Below are 19,319 nucleotides of genomic sequence, written 5' to 3'. Positions count from 1 at the left end.
ATCCAAAGTTTGCTGTTTATATAATTTGACTCTTCTTACATCCACGATCTCATTTGATTCTCATAACAAGGTGGGGGTGGGATGATCATCCCTATTTTATAAAGGAGAAAACAGACCATCCAGAGAAGGGAAAGAATCTTCTTCCCAAGAGCACACATTGAATGCGTCACTGAGTCAGGTCTTCTCACTTCAACTCCAGAGCTCTTTCAACTGGGCCATATCACATCCTGTAAAATCTGCCTAATGTAATTGGCTCTCTCTTTGGTGATTCATGTCATTGCTAGTAACAACAGCAATGAAACCTCATACTTATATATCACCTTGAGGTTTGTATAGCACTTTCCCACAACTTTGTGAGGCACAGAGGACAAGTTTTAAATTTCCCATTTTACAAATGAGGAAACTGGCTCAGAGAGATGAGGTGACTTATCCATGTTAATAAGTATCAGAACCAGGACATGAGCCCAGATTTTTTGACCTCAAATTCAATACTCTTTCCATTGCCCTATTCTGTTCAATATCAATACTACCACCTCCCAGATGAATAGCAATTTTCCCTTTTTAATGCGTTTTCATTTCCATGATCTCATTTTATACCCTCACAGAAATCCCAGAAGGCAGTTAAGGGATTACTTCCCCTATTGGGCAGAAGGGGACACTAAGATAGAGGGGTTAGGTGACTGTTTCAACAATCCGGGTAGCAGCTGCTATGGGGGTATAAAACCAACAACAACTAGCTCACAGAATGCTGCAAGCCCAGGTTCTTTTGATCTGCTTTACTAAGGAAAGCAATGTTAAGGGGTTAATGATCTTACTTTAATCCAGCATGCAAATATCATTCCCTTAGTTCAGGGGAAAAAGCCAGGGCCCTGAACTTCAGAGCAAATATGAACAAATTACAAACATACATTTATAAACAGACCAAATACAATTCATAATTACCAACATCTGAGTTCAGCCAGAAGCTTGACAATGGCTGGCTCAGAGTCACACGTCACTATTGCCGCAGCTCAGAGCTCCAAAAAAGAGAAAGTCAACCTCTGGTTTTATATCTTTTTCAGGGTCAAGGGTGAGTCACACATGCAACTCACCCATGTGACTTAAATAGTCAAAAAATGCAATTTAAACCCATGTGGTCTAAAAGCCTCTGATATCACAAACATGTCACTCAAACCCATGTAAGCCAGGCTTTCCCTTGAGGCAAGGAGGCCATCAAAGACTCCTAATTTAATCAAGGAAACAAAGGCCAAACTCTTCAAGGGCACTTGGTTGAATAAGTGCTAAGAGCCCATCTTGATTCCTAATACAGTGACTTTCCTAAGATCATACAGATAGCTGATAGTAGAATCAAAATAAATCTTGCTCACTGTTTTGTTTATTTTTCCCTTGCTGGATGACATGACAAATAAATTCAGCATCTTTCAGGGTTGTGGAATTATCATCATTAATCAATGCCAGTGTGTAAGAAATTCTGAGACAGAATATTGAGGTCCTAATAACAACAATAACAGCTCACATTTTATACTACTTTGTTGTTCCCAAACCTTTCCAATCTATTATATCATTTGATCCTCACAATATTGTTGTGAGGTAAAACAATTATTAATATCCAAAGTGAATGAGGACTGAAGGTATTGTATGCACACACGTATTACTGTTGCCTTTGTTTTACAGATGAAAGAACTGAGGCTCAGAGAAGGGAAATCAAATGCCCAAGGATAAACCTTGCTGGTGGTACAGCTGGGGTTGGAACAGAGGTCCCTTTGATTACAAATCCAATGCTATTTCCACTCATTACACCAAACTTCTGTTTTAATGTTCAAGAGAATAGTTTCTAGTGTTTTAGAGATGAGAACAGAAAATTTGAATCAGTGTTGGGCAAATAGCTATGACCAAAATTGGCACCTCTCCAGAGCATGGTTGGATTCCCCAACCCCACCCCTCTCTATCTGGATAAAGGTAACAGCACCTCACAGGCCACAAGCCAGATAACTCCAAAGCTCCTTTCCTTTGTTCCTTTGCGGTAGGTCTTAGAGGTCATTGATTATCTTAGACACAACTAGTGAACATGGAAAGCATCAGGGAATAAGGTTAACAACCAGACTTGGCAGAAAATGTAAAACTTGGAAGGTACATAGAATACAGAATGGCAGAATGGGAATGTGCTCCTAGACAACTGAATGCTAGAACAGACCAAAGAAACAGTTTTTCTAAGAAGCCCATTCTATAATATTTTATGAAGATGGATACATTGTCTAAATCAATTTGGGTAAAGGTGGAATGTCAGAGCTAAAAAGGGAGCTCAGAAGACAAAATGTCAACTAGGGAAAGTACCTTAGAAATCAAATAGTCATCTATGAGGCAGCATGTTGTAATGGAAAGAACACTAGCTTTGGAATCAGAGGGCCAGGGCCCCAAATTAAAATGCTTTACAAATATGATCTCACTGCCTCTGTCATTTATGACTGGAAGAACCTTCGACAAATTACTTAACCATCCTGGGTATCAGTTTACTTATCTCTAAAGTGAGGAAGATTCAACTAGATGGCTTCTGAGGTGACTTCCAGCTAAAGATTCCTGATTCTTTGGACCAATCCATCCTATGATCTTTAACGGAACAGTGAGAGATACAGTCAAGTGACCTTTTGAAGGTCTTATAGCAAGCTAATGACAAAACTAATATACTATCTATTTTCATCTCTTATACCTTCATAAGGTTGAAAAAAGGATATATTCAGTTAATAATGATATAATAGTCTAATCAATATGAAGTCCTCTAATTCAGGGGAATATTGTCACATGCTGAGGATCTTGGCTGAGGCCACAGTTGTGAGTCAGAGTTTCTATTGCATTTGATCTACTTGGATTCTGTATCATTCTGATACAGAGATCAGGAAATCTTGGTCAGAGTGAAGTGAAACTTCTTTGGTAAGAAGCATTGGTCAGAGCTGACTTTACAATTCCTGGCAGCTTTCCTGTACCTCTCCATGGTGCTGAAGTACCTATCGCTCCTTGTGTTTTGTTTACTTTGACCAAGGTTCTGACTCTTACCTTAGAGTCACTCATTGCTTTGAATAGTTCCGACTTCAGCCAACTTATTTCCACCATCCAAAAAGACTTCTTGCTTTTGGCTTAGAGCTGATCTCATAAATATTCAGGTCACAATCCTAAGTTCACAAGACCTGTATTACTTGATACCGTGGCTATCTGCTTGTGAGTGATCACTATGAAGAACAAAATACCTACATGACTGAATTTGGTCTGATTTAAGAGGGAAAGATGGTATAGTACAAAGAGTAGTGGTTTTGGAGACAGGGGTATAGGTTCAAATCCTGAGTAGCTTTGATGACTTAATTATTGTGTGCCTTTGGGCAAGTCACTTCTCTTCTCTGGACCTTAGTTCTGTAAAATGAAATCTGAGATGTATAAAATGATTTTAAAGATCCATTCCAGAGCTAAATTTTATAATCCTTATGGACTGTTCTTGCCACTGGAATGTTGTTTGAGACAATTTTTTTTCTGCCCCCATGTTCACTACCTCCTAATTAAGACCCTTATTACTTTACAACTCTATTACCATAATAATTTCCTTGTTCTGCATTTTCTAATGTACTGATTCCAGACCAACACCACTAAAATACCATTGTCATCATATTATTTCTTTGTGCAACAGTTTACAGTGGTTTAATGTTGACTGCTTCATCAAACACAAACTCTACAATGAAAATTATTATGGAGACAAGAGCTATCACCTTGTCATCGTGATTTTGCTCTGGACCTGTAAGTTCACTGGTATAGGGCACTCCAGGTTGGCAAATTTCCTCTACCAATGAATATGAGGAAGTGTTCTGAAGCTTATAATCTTATAGTCGTTTCAGGCACTGAGAGGTTAAGTGATTTAATGTTCAGGGTCATGAACACATATATGTCAGAGGCATGACTTGAAGTGAGGTGGTTCTGACTCCAAGGCTGACATGCTACCCAGTACATCATACTGCTTGTTATAATCACTGTTTTTGCCACCTCCATTATGCATCTTTCAAAACATGGCTCAAGTACCATGTGTTCTATGACCTCTCTTTTATCTCATTTGTATACCATTTATCACTAACAGCATGCAGCTACAAACTTTGCTATATTCTCATTGTTTCATATGGGTTTTGCCTTCTCGTGTTCTTGTGCAAAGAGGCCACATTTCCAAATTTTTTTGTGTGTGTGCAACAATTCCTTTATATCTTCTTCTTCACATTGAACAATGTTGGATACATTTGGACTGTGTCACAAGCTGGACATGATGGGAAGAGAGTGGTTTCACTAAACAATAGAATTTTTCCATTGCTGCCAGTATGGTTCTTTTTTCATTGGGTATGGTTTTTGTGTATTTGTTTTGCTATGAGAAAAAGAGGGAGCTCTTTAGTTTTCTCAAATCCTGAATATTTCACAGTACTTGGCATAAAGAACAGAGCATTCACAAGATGAAAAAGAGCCAAACTTTGCATGGGAATGTCACTGTTAATGCATTTAAGAGAAAGATGATTTTACTTTTCAATAGTGACACAATGGAGACATTTTCAGAGAAGGGAGCCTAGGGAAAATGAGAATTCCAAAAAATCCCTAAGGAGATTAGTACCAAAGCAGCAATATAGGGATCTTGGTCTGCCTCATCCCACTTATAAATGCTTAAAGAAAATGTTAGTTCAAAGTCTTAAGTATGTATGAGGGAATGTGGTGGAAATAAGCCTAGACTTAGAGACTTGGGTTCTAGTCCTAGCACTATTCTTTTCACTATATTACCTTGGATAAATCACTTAACTTCTGAGTCACAAATTTCTGCCCCTATAAAATGAAATGAATGTATTAAGGTGGTCTCTAAGGGCAAAGAATTGCAAAGAGCCTTAGGGATTAAACCAAACCTTAACTGATCAAAAATTATATTGTTGAGATTCTTTCCAGCCCTGATACTATATGTTTTAAGAGCCTTAAATATAAAAGCTTTAACTTTCTACATTATGGCATCCTTCCAAAGTTAGTCATACTATGGGCTATATTCTAGGTTTCATTTTGACCTTTAATATTTTGTGTTCTAATATATCTCCAGCTCCATTAATCTGTGATTCTAGTCTTTGGCTGTGTTATTCATGACTGAGTCACCTCCTCCTTATCAAATGCCCCAACACATCCACTGCATAGTAAGACCCATGACTTCAACTGGCAGGTAACCGCTTGTCAGTGAAGCTGACAGTTTTCATTTTTCAATCTTTCTGACAACCTGTGGATATAACCTGCAGTCTTCATCATACTTAGAGGTCAACAAAAGCCATTTTTTTGGGGGGAAACTGCTATTTATTTCCTTTGACCTGGTCTTTTGTTCAAAGATACATTTTCTCCTTGGGGGTTAATTTCAAAGGATGTGGTTTTTTTCCACCCTCCTGTTTAGATGATTTAAAGAAAGTCCTTACACTGCTCAAAGGTGTCCTTCCATGCCTATGAGGAATACGATCTTTGTGAACCATAACCTTGAGTTTCTATATTTCAACACTACTAAAGACTTATGGTTTTGTAAGGCTGGTTACCCCTCAAAACCCATTCCATGCCAAAATGGATGATTTCATGAGTTACTATTGAAACAATAATTCTTCACCTTAAGACTAAAATGAACTTGTAGGTATGTCTACAATGAACTATTTGAGATCATGCATCTTCATTTTGGGCATTTTCCACTCACCCCACTGACCCTCCAATGATTGGACCTGGGAGGGGCATATCTACTTGGTTTGATATTCCTTGGGAGACCACATAGCCTTATCTTCACCATAACCATTTTTATAACACTCCAACACCCTCCCCCCATCTCTACCTCCTTTTCTGAGAATTGTAATCATTGACTCTAATAAGGCTATGCCAATTGACGGCCCGATTATTCAGTATTTGCCATCTTTGTTCCTTCCCAGATCCATAACTCCTTTCTTTGGCCACCAGTTCCTAAGATGTTTCCCCATTACAATGTAAGTTGCTTCAAGCAGGAAATGACTTCTTTTAGTATTAGTATCACCAGTGCTTTACATGGTGTTTGGCACATATTAAATGCTTAATAAAAGCTTTTAATTCATTAATTCATCCATTCTGGAGATGCAATTAGCCCTTTCATATCTAGTTATGGTGGTCCTCATGTGCCAAACAAATCCCCAGACACATAATAAAACCTTTCCAGGTTGATAGGGCCCACTAGAGTTAGTGGTCTGTTGGCAGGGTTTTCAAAAACTCAAGATCATTTCCATACCACTGTGAGACAGAGCAAGACTTTAGAGGGGAGCTTTTATACAGTCCAGAAAATACAGAGGATGTAGGTTCATATCAAATCACATTTCTTGTCTAGATTTTTCTCTGTTCTAGTCTTTCCAGAAAAGCCACTGTCATTTGAACTCCTTTCCCACTAGGATATCTACTTCAATCTCCTACTCATTTTGGGAATCCATCAAACCTTAGAATTTTAGAGCTAGAAGAAGCCTTAGAATACAGAAAACAGAATACAAGAGTTGGAAGAGACCTCAGAAGGGAGAAAATTAGAGAGTAAATGCTCTTTTAAAATGGATCATATGCAACCTGCTTATTTAATAGAGGATGAAACTTAGGTCTAGAGAAATGAAATGTCTCACACAGTGATGTTTAGAGCAGGGACAAGAACTCAGGTTTCCTGATTCCTAGTCTACTGCTATTTGAAGGAATATCATTAAAACCTCCACTCTATTCCCACCCTGTATCTTGTACATAGTTATATAAAAGAAATGGAAATGTTTTTCTTCCTCATTCCATTTTTTCTAGCTTTAAATCCCCATGCAGGTCCACAAATGCATTGTGTCTCAAAGCTGCTAACTCTGATTATTTTGTTATGCGGCCTTCTCTGAGCAAACAATTTAGAGATGTGGTGACATTTGGCATAAGTGACAAAGAGCATGTGCTCATAAAACAATACAAAAGTGACCTCTCCTACTCTATTTGGAATTTGCACTGTAAGAAGTGTTTTCTGAGGACAAACGTGAATGCATCAACATCTTGTACTACTTTTATCTACTTTCATGTTCCTCCTGGAATTAGGCTGGAATGCAAGATTGCTTATATTCTGTCAGATGCTGAAAGCTGTGTACGTACTTATTGGTGTAAGAGCAGTTTTACTGCTAAGAATTGTGTAAACCCTGATGTCTCTTCAAAGGCTTAGGGTCACAATACAACCAGTATCAAAATAGTGTCAAAGTGTCAAAGGTAGGACTTAAACTCAGATCTCCGAACTCTAAAACTAGCTCTCTATTCTCTATACAACAACCCCTAAGATAGGGATTTCATTTTGGTCCTCTTTGAGAATGAAGGACAATAACCATACAATGGTGCTTCTCTCTAACTCTTAATTTTTATAGAGCAGTAAACTGAGTTCCATAGAGAGGGAATGGCTTGTCCATAGTTACATAGATAATGTTTCAATGGTCTTAGTTATGAAACTATCAGTTTAGATTTCAAAATACTCTATTCATTCAAATACTTGCTGGGCTCTCAATATGCTCAATTTACTGCTGAAAAATAGCTTTTTCCCCCTTTTTCTAAACAGAGATATCACTCAATAATAATTCCCCATAGTAGCTATGAAGGTGCTAATCAGAATCTCCAGCACCAGACAATCTACCAGTACAGGGTGTTCTTCAGTCACTGAAACATCGTATGTGATGTAGCAATGTGGGAGATCATGGGAAAGAAGCAGTCAGGAGGTGCTATGCATGGGAATTCAGCAAAGCAGAGAGTTCTGGCTGATGCTATGGTCTTAGGAAGGCAGGAATTATATCCAGACATGTCAAATATGACAGAGGTCCTGAAAAGTATAGAACCATGGAATTTCATAAGCAGAAGGGATTTTTAGTGATAAAAGGAACCATAGAACATAGAATATCAGAGGTAAAAAGTCCTTAGAACACAATGTCAGAACTAGAAAGGATCCTAGAACACAGAGCATATTTCATATTTCATAGAAGAGGAAACTGAGGTCCAGAAAAAAGAAGTGATTTGCCTAAGATCATATGGCAAATTCATGGCAAATCTAGGGCAAGAATCCAGATCTCCTGAGTCCCAATTCACTTCTTCTGTACTAGCTTATACCAGCACTAATACAGGTCTTTTTTTGTTTCCCAAAACTTGTCCTCTAGCATCAATCTGGGACATTATGTATGGGTCAGCAATGTGGTCAACAGCTTATTAGCTTGCTGTAGGAGCCTTGGATGTCCTTCTGGCTATCACCATGTCAGCAGTGTGATATAAGGTTGTGATGCATCAACAAAACCCAGTTCTCCATTGGCTTATGCCTTACTGTCCCTGTCTTTGCGCAGGCTAGTCCTATCCCTGTAATACTTTCTCTGTTCCTCTCTGACTATTAAAATTCTATCCTTCTTCAAGGTAAATCTAAAGTCTTCCTCTCCTCTAGGGAGTCTTCCTGCACACATGTATGCATGCATATGGAGTTTCTAATATGCTGAATGCTCTGTGCTACTGGGTAGATGGGAATAGAATCTTCATGGAGCTCCTGTATTATCAGGGGTTGTTAATATGCACAGTTAACATAGAATGAGGTGAGTGTACACATGAGATACAAATAGATCACTCAAATTCAGGAGTGCTTACTTCCAGCTTGGGAATGATTAGGGAAGGCTTCCTGAAGGAGGTGATCCTTGAGGTTATGCCTTGAAGGATGAGTAGGAATTAGAAAATCAGAGTTTGGCACTGAGTAGAGAAGACAAAGAGGGCATTTAGTGGAGAGACAATCTTGAGCAGAGGAAGGAATGTAAGTAGGAAGATTCAAAATAGAGAGTACTCCAATTTGGTTGAAGAGTGGAATAGATGTAGGGGAGAAGCAACTGACAAAATGGAAAGGTAGAGTGGGCTCACATCATGAAAGGCTTTAAGTACTAGTGTGAGTAATTTGTACTTTATGCCAATAGAGAACCACCGAAAGTTTCTGAGCAGAAGGGGAGGAAAGAGAAGGGAAAACATTTTTATTTAGCACCTACTAAGCACTGTGCTTAGTGCTTTAAAATACTACCTCATATGATCCTCACCACAACCATGTGAGGTAGGTGCTATTATTATCTTCATTTGACAGAAAAGAAAACTGAGGCAGACAGAGGTTAAGTGACTTGCCCAGGGTCACACAGTGTGTGAGACACTCAGGTATTACTGATTCCAGGTCCAGGGGTCTATCCACTGTACTACTTAGCTGCCTCTAAATCATAGGGTTTAGAACTTAAAGGACTCTTAGATGTCATGTAGACAAACATTCTTTTTTTTTTTTTTACAGATGAGTAAACTGAGATCGAGAGGGATGAAACGGTTTGCCCAATTCCCTGTAGCTATGAAGTATCATAGCTAGGCTTAAGACCCAGGCCCTCCAATTCAAAAGACTTTTTTGTATGCAAAACTTGACAGTAGGAATGAGGGAGGTGAGGCAGAGGTTACAAAACTTATATTTCCTTCAATAGGGACCTGTTTTAGTACTTATTTCTCTCTCCCCCTCTTGCCTCCCAGCAGCTAACACAGAACAAAGTATAAATTCAGAAATATTTTATATTCATCAACTGACTAGTTCCCACTTACTTCCATAAAGCTGTACCCACAGCAGCCAGAAGAAAAAACTGCCATCCCCCAACCCCTCTCTCCCTACTCTGATAACAGGTGCCAATGCAGAGATCAGTAAATTAAAGAGAAGCTAAAAAACCAGATGAATGTCCCTCCAAAATTCCAAAGAAGGGAATGAGTGTCCATCTCTATCATAGGCTAGCCACTTCTGCATGCAGCTCGAGACATAAATCAGCAGGCAGCAGCTGCACATGTCAACTCCCTGAGTACCCGGCCAGTAGCAGCTGAATTGTGGGACTTAACACTCAGTTAACTGTGGATCCAGACGGTGTGCAGATGATACCTCATGGCCAATAAAATTGATGTACAGTGGCTTAGAGAGTTTCTTGATGATTTTGTGGTAAGCTAAGGAACACAGGCTGTAAGGTCTGATGGAAAGAATACTGGACTGAGTCAGTCGGGACACATGGGGTCCAGTCCTGGTTCTGACATTGACCTTCTGAGTCACCTTGAGGGAGTCATGTCCCCTTGGAAAAATGGACCTCCATTTTATCCTTTGTAAGATATGTAGAGCAATACCTGTACTTCTTGCCTCACAGGGCTATTTTGAAGATGAAATAAGGTGAAAGATGCAAAATATTTTGTAAGAATAAAGAAATGGTAACTTGTTATTATGGCTCCTCTAACCATTTGAAGATTAATTTCCTATGAGCTAGGGGGTTAAAGATGGGTCACTTTAGCTCACTTTTACTTTCCCCTTGTGTTCTCAAAGCCATTGCCACATGCTCCTGGGAGCCAATATAACTCAGGGCATTTTAGTTTTTTTTATAGACCAGAGGGGAGTAGTCAAGGAACAAGGAGAAATCAATATTTCAACTTGCAGAACTTTCTTTGTTCATTCTAGAAATATCCTGAAATGTAGAGGAATTATCTTTACCTGCTGTAGTTAATTACTCCCAGTGAGATGAAATGCTGGGCCAGGGAGGTGGTGGCCCTTCTAGAACACTTGAAAGCTGATACCCAGCCTCCCTGCATGGGAACAAGCTGGCCAACGAGAAATGCCTGTTCTGATAACCAATGGCTGACTGACCTTTGCATTCACATACAAATTCCATAGCAACTATGAGGCTACAGGAAGTATACAATGGCAAATATAAAAAAAATAAAAAGGAGAGGGAGAGGGAGAGGGAGGGAGGGAGGGAGAGAGGGGGAGGGGGGGTGAGAGAGAGAGAGAGAGAGAGAGAGAATAAATGAGAATGAATGAGAATTCCTGGGACTAGTAAGACACTTGAAATTATAAGGCTTTTTGTTTCTTAGAAACATAACAGATTCATGAAGGACCATGTGTCTACTTTATCAGGATAAAGCCAGAATAAGTCCAGGATCACGTAGTCAGAAGTGAAGGTTTGATCCTATAGTATATACAACTTGTGAATTTCTGCCTTGTTTTACACCATCCACTGGGTCTGGGTGGCCCTGGGCCTACAGGGGTTGATTAAAAGGATATCAGAAGCCTGTGGGTAAATCCAATCTGAATGAGTTTGGGAAAGAGATATTAAGACTAGCAGTCATTTATACAAGCCAACTTCCCTTGATAAAATTCTCTTCCATCTATACTGCTTTCCAGTCATATGCACACCGTTCTTCCTCCTTTTCAACAATCCTCATGTATTTGTCTTACCTAATTAAAATGTATGCTCTTTGAAGGAAGGGACTATCCCTTTTGCTTGTATCTGTATCCTTGAAGTGTCTAGTATGTCCTTTTTTGTCTGTCTTTCTTTGTTTCTTTCTTTCTTCCCCCCTCCTTTCCCTCCTCCCTCCTTTCCTTCCTTCCTTCCTTCCTTCCTTCTTCCTTCCTTCCTTCCTTCCTTCCTTCCTTCCGTCCTCCACTCTCCTTAACTCCCTCCCCTCATTCCTCCCTGACTTTCTGTTTTCTTCCCTTCCTTTCTATTATCTATGATCTAATTATGTATCTACCTATATCAGCTTGCAAATGAACACTTACAAGAATTAAGTAAATGATGTTTGTAAAGAGGCAGGTTGGTAAAGTGGGGGAAAAAATCATTAAACAGAGAGGTAAGTGAAGCTAGGTTCTGTTTCCTCTACCACTTACTTACTTAATCTTAAGGGCCTTCAGCCATATCATCATTAAAACGGTGATATGAATACTTTACCTGTCTGGAGGGAGGGAGCTGGGCTAGCTCTAAATTTCTGTGATAATAGCTGCTTCAGCCTGCCCTCAAATTGATGGGGTCCCTGTAGCACAGATCATAGACAGTGGACTCAGACAGTCCCATGAGATTTTCCAACTAAATACTTATTTATGCTTCAAGTTTAATCCTTAGCTCCAAATGGATGGAACTCAAAACCTGAACTATTGTATTAAGTCACTTCACAGCTTCTTACAAAGGGGGAGAGGGTAGAACTTTCAGAAGCTCCTAGAGGTATTAAAATAAGTGTGGTGGAGAAGGATAAAAGCATTCCTGAATAAGAATCTGAAAGCATTGTTCTCCTTGTTTCAGTCAGCAGTTCTGGCCAGCAGCAAGGGAGAAATCAAATTGCTTTCTCCTTGGCTTGCTCTGAAAGTTCAAGGCTTGAACGGTTTAATTGAGGGAGAGATTCTCCAAAATTAGAGTAGGCAGAGGTTCAGAAAGTTATGATTTTTTTCCCTTTTTCTTCTGGCGCCTTGAAAATATGAGTTTGAGAGAGCTGGCATTAGCACTGTTAATGTTTGTTTAATGTATATGGGTTGAGTGAAGTTCAGTTTTTTACAGGAACCTTCTTGAGACGGTGTCCCTGCATTGGTTGTGTAATCATAAAATGATAAACCTGCAAGGTACCTTTTAACATAGAACAAAGAACATTAGACCTCGAAGGCACCTGATACCATAGAATTATTGTATCATGGGGCCATAAATAAAGAGCTAGAAAAACCAAAGGATAATAAATCTAGAGCTGAAAGGAACATCAGAGGCCATGTGTGCCAATCACTTTCCCCCTTCATGAGGCTCAGAGGAGTAAACCAAGGGTCACAAAGGTAGTGTAAGAGACAAGATTTGAATCCTGGTTCTTCTAGCTCAAGGTACACTATTCTATCCATGAGGCCACGGTGCCTAAGAGGTCATTAAGTCAAATATCCAATTATTTGCTTGTGAAGACACTAAGGTCTAGAGATGTTAAGTGACTTTCCTAAGGTCACACTGGCATTGATTGGCACAGCTGGGATTTGAAGCAGGTCCTCTGACTTCAAAAGCAGTTGTCTTTCCCCAATATCAAAGAACGTTAGAACTGGAAGGGCCTAGTCTAAGATCCCTAGGCTAATTTCATCATTTGAAAGGCAGCTTGATCATGCAGTGGATAGAAAGCCTGGCTTAGAGTCAGAAAGATCTAAGTTTGAATCTTGCCTCAGACACTTACTAGCTGTGTGACCCAGGGCAAGTATCTCCCAGCTTCAGTTTACTTATCTTTAAAATGGGTATAATAACAGTATCTTCCTCACTGTATTACTGTATGGATCAAATGAAATAATATGTACGTACTCTGCAAATATTAAAGTACTACATAAATGCTAGTTATTATTATTATTAAACAAATGAGGTCTGCAAAAGGAAAGTGATTTGGTCAAGGTCACACAATGAGTTACTGGAACAGCTGGGAGATGAATCCAGATTTACTGACTCCCATGTCAGGCTTCTTTCCACTACTGGACTGAAGCAGGCAAGAAATCTGGGCTCCAATCCTGCCTCTGATACTGACTTTCTGAGTGACCTTGAGGAAGTCACTTTCCCGTTGTGGATTTCCATGATCAAATCTGTAAAACAAATACCAAAAAATCCAACCAACCAATCAACCAAAAAAACTCTTTTGCTTCCTGCTCATAGGAAGATCAAATAAGGTAAAGAATATAAAGCCTACATTATGCCATTTCCACATCCTTTAGGCAGTTTTGGAATATGAAAATATAGATTATAAAATATGAATTTGTAGGTGGCAGCTTTGCTTTCTTTGTTATATTTGGCTTATGTGAACATGATATTCTGTTTGCATACTTGAGGTCATCAAGGGGAGGTGGCTCAGCAATGGGACCAATATGAAAATTATGTTGTAGATATTCCTCATTTCCAACTGGGAATTGAATGAAAGTTTCAGCTGAGAAATTTACATGGTAAAACAAAGCAAAACAAAAACAAAACTCAATCTGGAACATTGAATGAGAGGAAATCCCAAGCCCTTCATCAAGGGATTGGCAGGGAAGATGAGCAAGAGGATGGAGAAAAGATTACCAACCTGGGTGAAATGTCACAGCCTTGCTGCATGAAGGCTCCCAGAGAGAACCAGAGGCTGTTGAAGATCCCAAACTCATTGGACTGGTCACTGGTTGCTGGGTCACGTCCTTCCTCAAATTCTTCACTGTGCCACTCATAGGGGCTGAAGCGACTGACCAGAAAGAGCACAACGCTCACGCCAATGTAAGCAAACACTATACACATCCAAATTTCATAGGCTAGGGGATCCAGGAAGGAGAAAACCCCTGGCTTGGACTTCTGGGGCTTCTTGATCATGATGGAGATACCCAAACTCATGAAAGGCTTAGAAAAGTCGATGACTTCCTCCCGGACCAATGTGATAGTCAAGGGAGCCACAGCCACATCTGCTCTCTGGAAGAAAAGGAAACATAAATATAATTGGAGTGAGGAGGTCTCTCAAACTTAGTTTTCCTCCTTCTTTGTCTCCACTGTTATGTTAATAACTCACAGAAGCTCAGATTTGGGACCTTAGGATCCAGCTGGTCCAATTTTCCATCCCATGTAAGAGTCTCATATAGTATCCCTGAAAGGTAGTCATCCAGCTTCTTCTTGAATACTTTCAATGATGGGAAACTCACTATCCGTGTATAAAGCAGCCTACTCTATAAATTTTAGAAAAAAATTTTCTTATCTTATGGAAAAGTGAGTCTAAGAAAGTCATCCTGTAGCATCTATGCCCTATGCCCTATGTAAACATAAAGAACTTTAATCAAAGTTGATGTCCATCAATTAGACACTGGATAAACTAATTGTGGTATAGGAATGCATATTAATGAGCCATAAGAAATGATGAATATGAAGTATACAGAGAAGCATGGGAAGACACATGAAGTAAAGTAAGCATAACCAGTAAAACAACATATATGAGTACTACAATACAAATGGAAATAAAAAAAAGAACAATCTCATAACAATGCTATATAATTATAATGACCAAGATTTATAGCAAAGAAAAGATGATTTCCTTCACTTTTTTTTTTCTGAAGTGGGACACTATGTGCATAGAACATTCCAAAATACTGTCAGACTAAATTGATGAGCAGGTTAGTTTTACTAAACTAATTTCTTTTTTCTTTTCTTTTTTATTCTTTGTTATAAGGAATTATTCTCAGGGTAAGGGAGAGGGGAAGAGACATATTTATAAATAAAGTCGATATACAAAGTAAGAGATTCTAATAAAATTTAGAAAAACAAAAAAAAACCAATTTAATTTTGATATACAGAAATACAGAATAGGACCTTAGAGGTCATATAATAGAAGCTCATTTTATTGACAAGGAAAGTGGGCTCATAGACTGTCCAAGGTCAAACAAGAAGTCAGTGGAAGAGTCAGGTCTAGAACCTAATTCTTTTGATTCTTAGACAAGTCTTTCCGCTATACCAAGTTTGGTATGAATGATGAAAAAAACTGAGCTTGACAGAAATGACATCTGTATAACATATATTCATTTAAGTCTCTTTCTAGCCTCATGTCTTTTTTTAAAATTGTTCTTATCACTCTGAGGGGGTCCACTGCAACAAACATTGGTTAAGCATATCCCATGTGTGAATCACTGTGATAGAATCTGAAGACACAAAGAACAGAATTAAATAATCCCTGCCCTCAAGAAGAATATTTCCTACTCAGACCAGGAGTATAAAATAGTCCAAATAGTATATGCTAAGAAAAACTGAATAGAGAGAGATCACTACCAACAACCAGAAGGGGTGATGGTGGGGGAGGTAGAGAGGGCTTCATGAAAAAGGTAGTACTTGAGTAAAACCTTGAAAAAAGACAATGTTTCTAAAAGTCAGAGACGAAGAGGGAATGCATCTTAGGCTTGTGGAATGACCTGTGTCATTGGAGATGACTGTCCAATGGAGATGGAAGATGAGAATGGGCTGGAATGTAGCATTTATGAAGGGAAACTGTATGAAATAAAACTGACAAAGTAGGTGGGGCCTAGATTACAGAGATGAGACATCACAATGGATTGGCTAAAGTGAATACACTGAGAATTTTCTATTCCTGACTCATCATTAACAGTAATACAATTTCCCCTGAACCACTTATAACAGTGAAACAAGTGATGAACTGAATTTTAATTCTTTCATCTGTGAATTATATGACCTTAGGTAAGTCATATTACCTCCCTGAGCCTCAATTTCCTCACCTTTAAAATGAGGATCAGAATATTTGTACTAGGAAAATATGAATGAAATGATCACATTACCTACTTTTATTGATGTTGGGAGAAAAGTGCTTTGTGAATTGGAAAGCACTCATTATTAAATTAAAACTGCTATAAAAAGTAGGCAGGCTCAATATGGAAATGTCAAGTGCAAGCACTCACTGATCATCCAGAAACCCAGCGAGATAGCTTAGCCACCTTCCCTTGCATTTTGAAGGGCCTGGAAAGGTATGTGGGAGAAAATATCCTGGGATCTCTTTTGCCAGGATATGATGAAGTACTTGGAAAAGAAGTCTTCGGCCTTAAAGGAAGGCAGAGAAAGCTCTTTGTAGGTCAAGAAAACTCACATGAAAAAATCGTCCAAGTAAGATGAAAGTCCAGATAAGAGGAGGGCTGGGTAAAATGAGCTTCCAATATTTTAAAATTCCTACAGGAAAGATGGTAACAACCACTTTAGAAAGGTCTGCCCCAGGGTCAGCACTTTCTTTGCTATGTTCTATGGGGATTTGAGCAAGATTGGGTTACTGGGGAGTATATTGGTGCTACAGGCTGAGATTTAAGTCTTCCACTCATTTAAGGAAATCCTATATACATTGCTATTGTTGGCAATAGGTCTCATGAGGAGAGGATGATAATGGCGCATCCAATGGAATCTTAGAATCCTAGAATTGAAAAGGAGCTCAGAAGGTATTGAGTCAAACCCAGACCTAAATAGGAATATCCTCTAAAATATGCCTGGCAAAGTGGTCATTCACTTTGGAAGGCTCTACTGAAGGTTCTGTTTGAAGGTCTCCAAGATGGGGAGCTCATGACCTTGTAAAGATAACCATTATCATCACTGGACCACTCTGATTGTTAAGAAATCCTCTGAACTTTTAACTTTCACTTTCCTTTCCTCTTTGATTAAAAGAGTTTTTGTGCAGAAAGCAGAACTTAATTCCTTTAAAAAATACAGAAGCCAGCCCCCCAAACCAGGTTCCCAAAGAGCAGATGTTCTTAACCTGGGGTCTGTGATAAATTTGTTTATAATTTTTTTTGATAACTGCATATCAATATAATTTTTCTCTTGTTAATCCTATGTATTTTATTTTTATGCATTTAAAAACATTATTCTGGGAAGGGGTCATAGGCTTCACTTCATTGCCAAAGGGGTCTATATCACAAAAAAAGGGTAATGAATTGCTGCCATAGGGTATTTTATCATAGGGTATTCTATAACTCTGCTGGCTCAGAAACCCCAAAAGATGTCCATAGCCAGATATCACAATACCAGCTTTCAAAACAAGAGCCTTGACCATATGTCTCTATTTCGTGCTGACAGCTTCATTCTGTTATACTAGTACACCAACACAATGGCCCAGATGTGAGACTTAGTTCTGACAGATGCTGGGGGTAGTGGAGGGCCTCGCTATGTCTGATCTGACTGCTGCCCGCTGCCTGAGAAACACATCTAGTCAATATATTTTAAGTCTGTTCCTTTGTTAAAGTTGCTGAATTGGTTTAGCAAAAGACTGAATTTTCCCCACCTCTTCTCCAAATTTTGACTTGCATAAAACTGAGGTTACAGAAGTTCACATCAAAGTTCACATTTCAGGGTTTTACAAAATGCTTCCCTCCCAAACACCTTATGTTATTCTCAGTTTACCTCTTCTGGTGCCCTATGAAAAACTCAAACTGATGACTATAGTGACTCATCAATTGTCGATGGAAAGATTTCATGAAAAAGAAATGAAGCTTTTGTTAGAGGGGGGAAGAACAATAATCTTGCAGTCTGATACACCCGCTAGCTGTTGTGACCATAGGCAAGTTAATTTACTTTTCTCTGTGTCTGTTTCCTCATCCGTAAAGTTAGGGATAACAATAGTTGCTGTATCTATCTCTTGGGGTGGTTGTGAGCAAAGTGTTTTGAAAACCTTGATTTGCAATACAAATATGAGTTATGATTTTCACTTATTTAAACTTCTCACTCATTTTCATGTAGTGAAATTTTTATCCAATGTGTGCCTACAGGTTCTTTAACTTTCAGAGAGATCTCATTTTAGGTAAGCAGCCTCTAACTGGACAATTAAAATGATGCTTCAATTGAAAGAACACATCAGCTTTTCTCTTTTAAAGTAGGTCATTTTTTGCTAAATGTCTTTCAGGAGCCAGATGTGAATGGAGTCACTTTTTTTCCCCAACATCTGCTTCCTAGTCATCCTGATTAGTTTTACAAACAAAAATTACAAAATAGAGTCAGAGGGAAACTTAGAACACAGAATAAAGTGTTGCAACTGAAGAGACTACAGAGTTCCTATCATCCAACTCTGTTCCCCATAATTTTACTGGTGAGGGAAGAGGCCCAGGAAAGGTAAATAGCTTCAAGCAGAAAGTAGCAGGGTGGAAATTTGAACCTATGTTGGCCGACTCCAAGCCTGGTGCTTTCTCTACTTCACCAACTTCAGAGCTGGACTCTCAGGAATAGCCAACATACACAGAGTTCTTTGAGAGTTACAGTGCTTGATAGGCATTGTCCCATTATAAGTAAATTATATAGAGATAAATACGGATCATAAGTAAAAGACTTTTGAGTTGTCCTTACTCTAGGAATAAGGCAATGAGCATGTTTACAAATAATGATTATGCTGTATGTAGATATTGCCTTATGATTATAAAGATCTTTATATCCATTATTTTACTTGATCTTCATGGTAATTCTATGAAGGAAGCAGTTCTGGGGTTATTACCCTCATTTTACAGGTGAGGAAACTGAGGCTAAGCAAGAGAAAGGGATTTGCCTGGGGTCACATAAAAAGTGATGTTGTTAGACTTAGCTCTCAGCATTAACTCTAATTCTCTTTCTATCATGACATAAGTTACTACATGTTCGTGGCTCTAGAGTTAGAGGGGACCTTGGAAGTCATCTAGCTGAACCCCATCGTTTTACAAATGAGGATCCTGAGACTCACAGAGGTTAAGTGACTTGCCCAAAGTCACACAGTAGTGAGGATCAGAGGTGTGATCTGAAGCCAGGTCTTTTGCCCCCAGAGCCAATATTCTTTTTCACAATACCATTCTGCTTTAAGGTGCTTCAGGAATATGGTGATCAGTTATACAACCTGAGAAGCTGGGCCATAGACCTACTAGTAGATTGTAGGGGCCCATAATTCTCAGAAGGTACCAACTACCTTTGTCTAAACCCTTGTTTCACCCACTGGCTTCAAACTTACCCAACTCTTCTGTGAACTTA

General features: G+C 39.0%; 1 protein-coding gene across 2 annotated transcripts in view; it reads right to left on the bottom strand.

Moving 5' to 3' along the window:
• GRIA1 (glutamate ionotropic receptor AMPA type subunit 1) overlaps window positions 1-19,319 on the bottom strand; it is a 192,073-nt gene that overhangs the window by 108,032 nt on the left and 64,722 nt on the right. For both annotated transcript variants that reach the window (XM_036751410.1, XM_036751411.1), the window contains exon 9: window positions 13,900-14,270. In XM_036751410.1, coding sequence (XP_036607305.1) covers window positions 13,900-14,270 — 371 coding nt within the window. The remainder of the gene's footprint in view (window positions 1-13,899; window positions 14,271-19,319) is intronic.

The sequence above is a fragment of the Trichosurus vulpecula genome, chromosome 3 (genome assembly GCF_011100635.1).
Source record: "Trichosurus vulpecula isolate mTriVul1 chromosome 3, mTriVul1.pri, whole genome shotgun sequence".
NCBI classification, from domain to species: Eukaryota; Metazoa; Chordata; class Mammalia; order Diprotodontia; family Phalangeridae; genus Trichosurus; species Trichosurus vulpecula.
The sequence above is the reverse complement of the archived record's forward strand: the minus strand, read 5'-3'. Positions and strand labels throughout refer to the sequence as shown.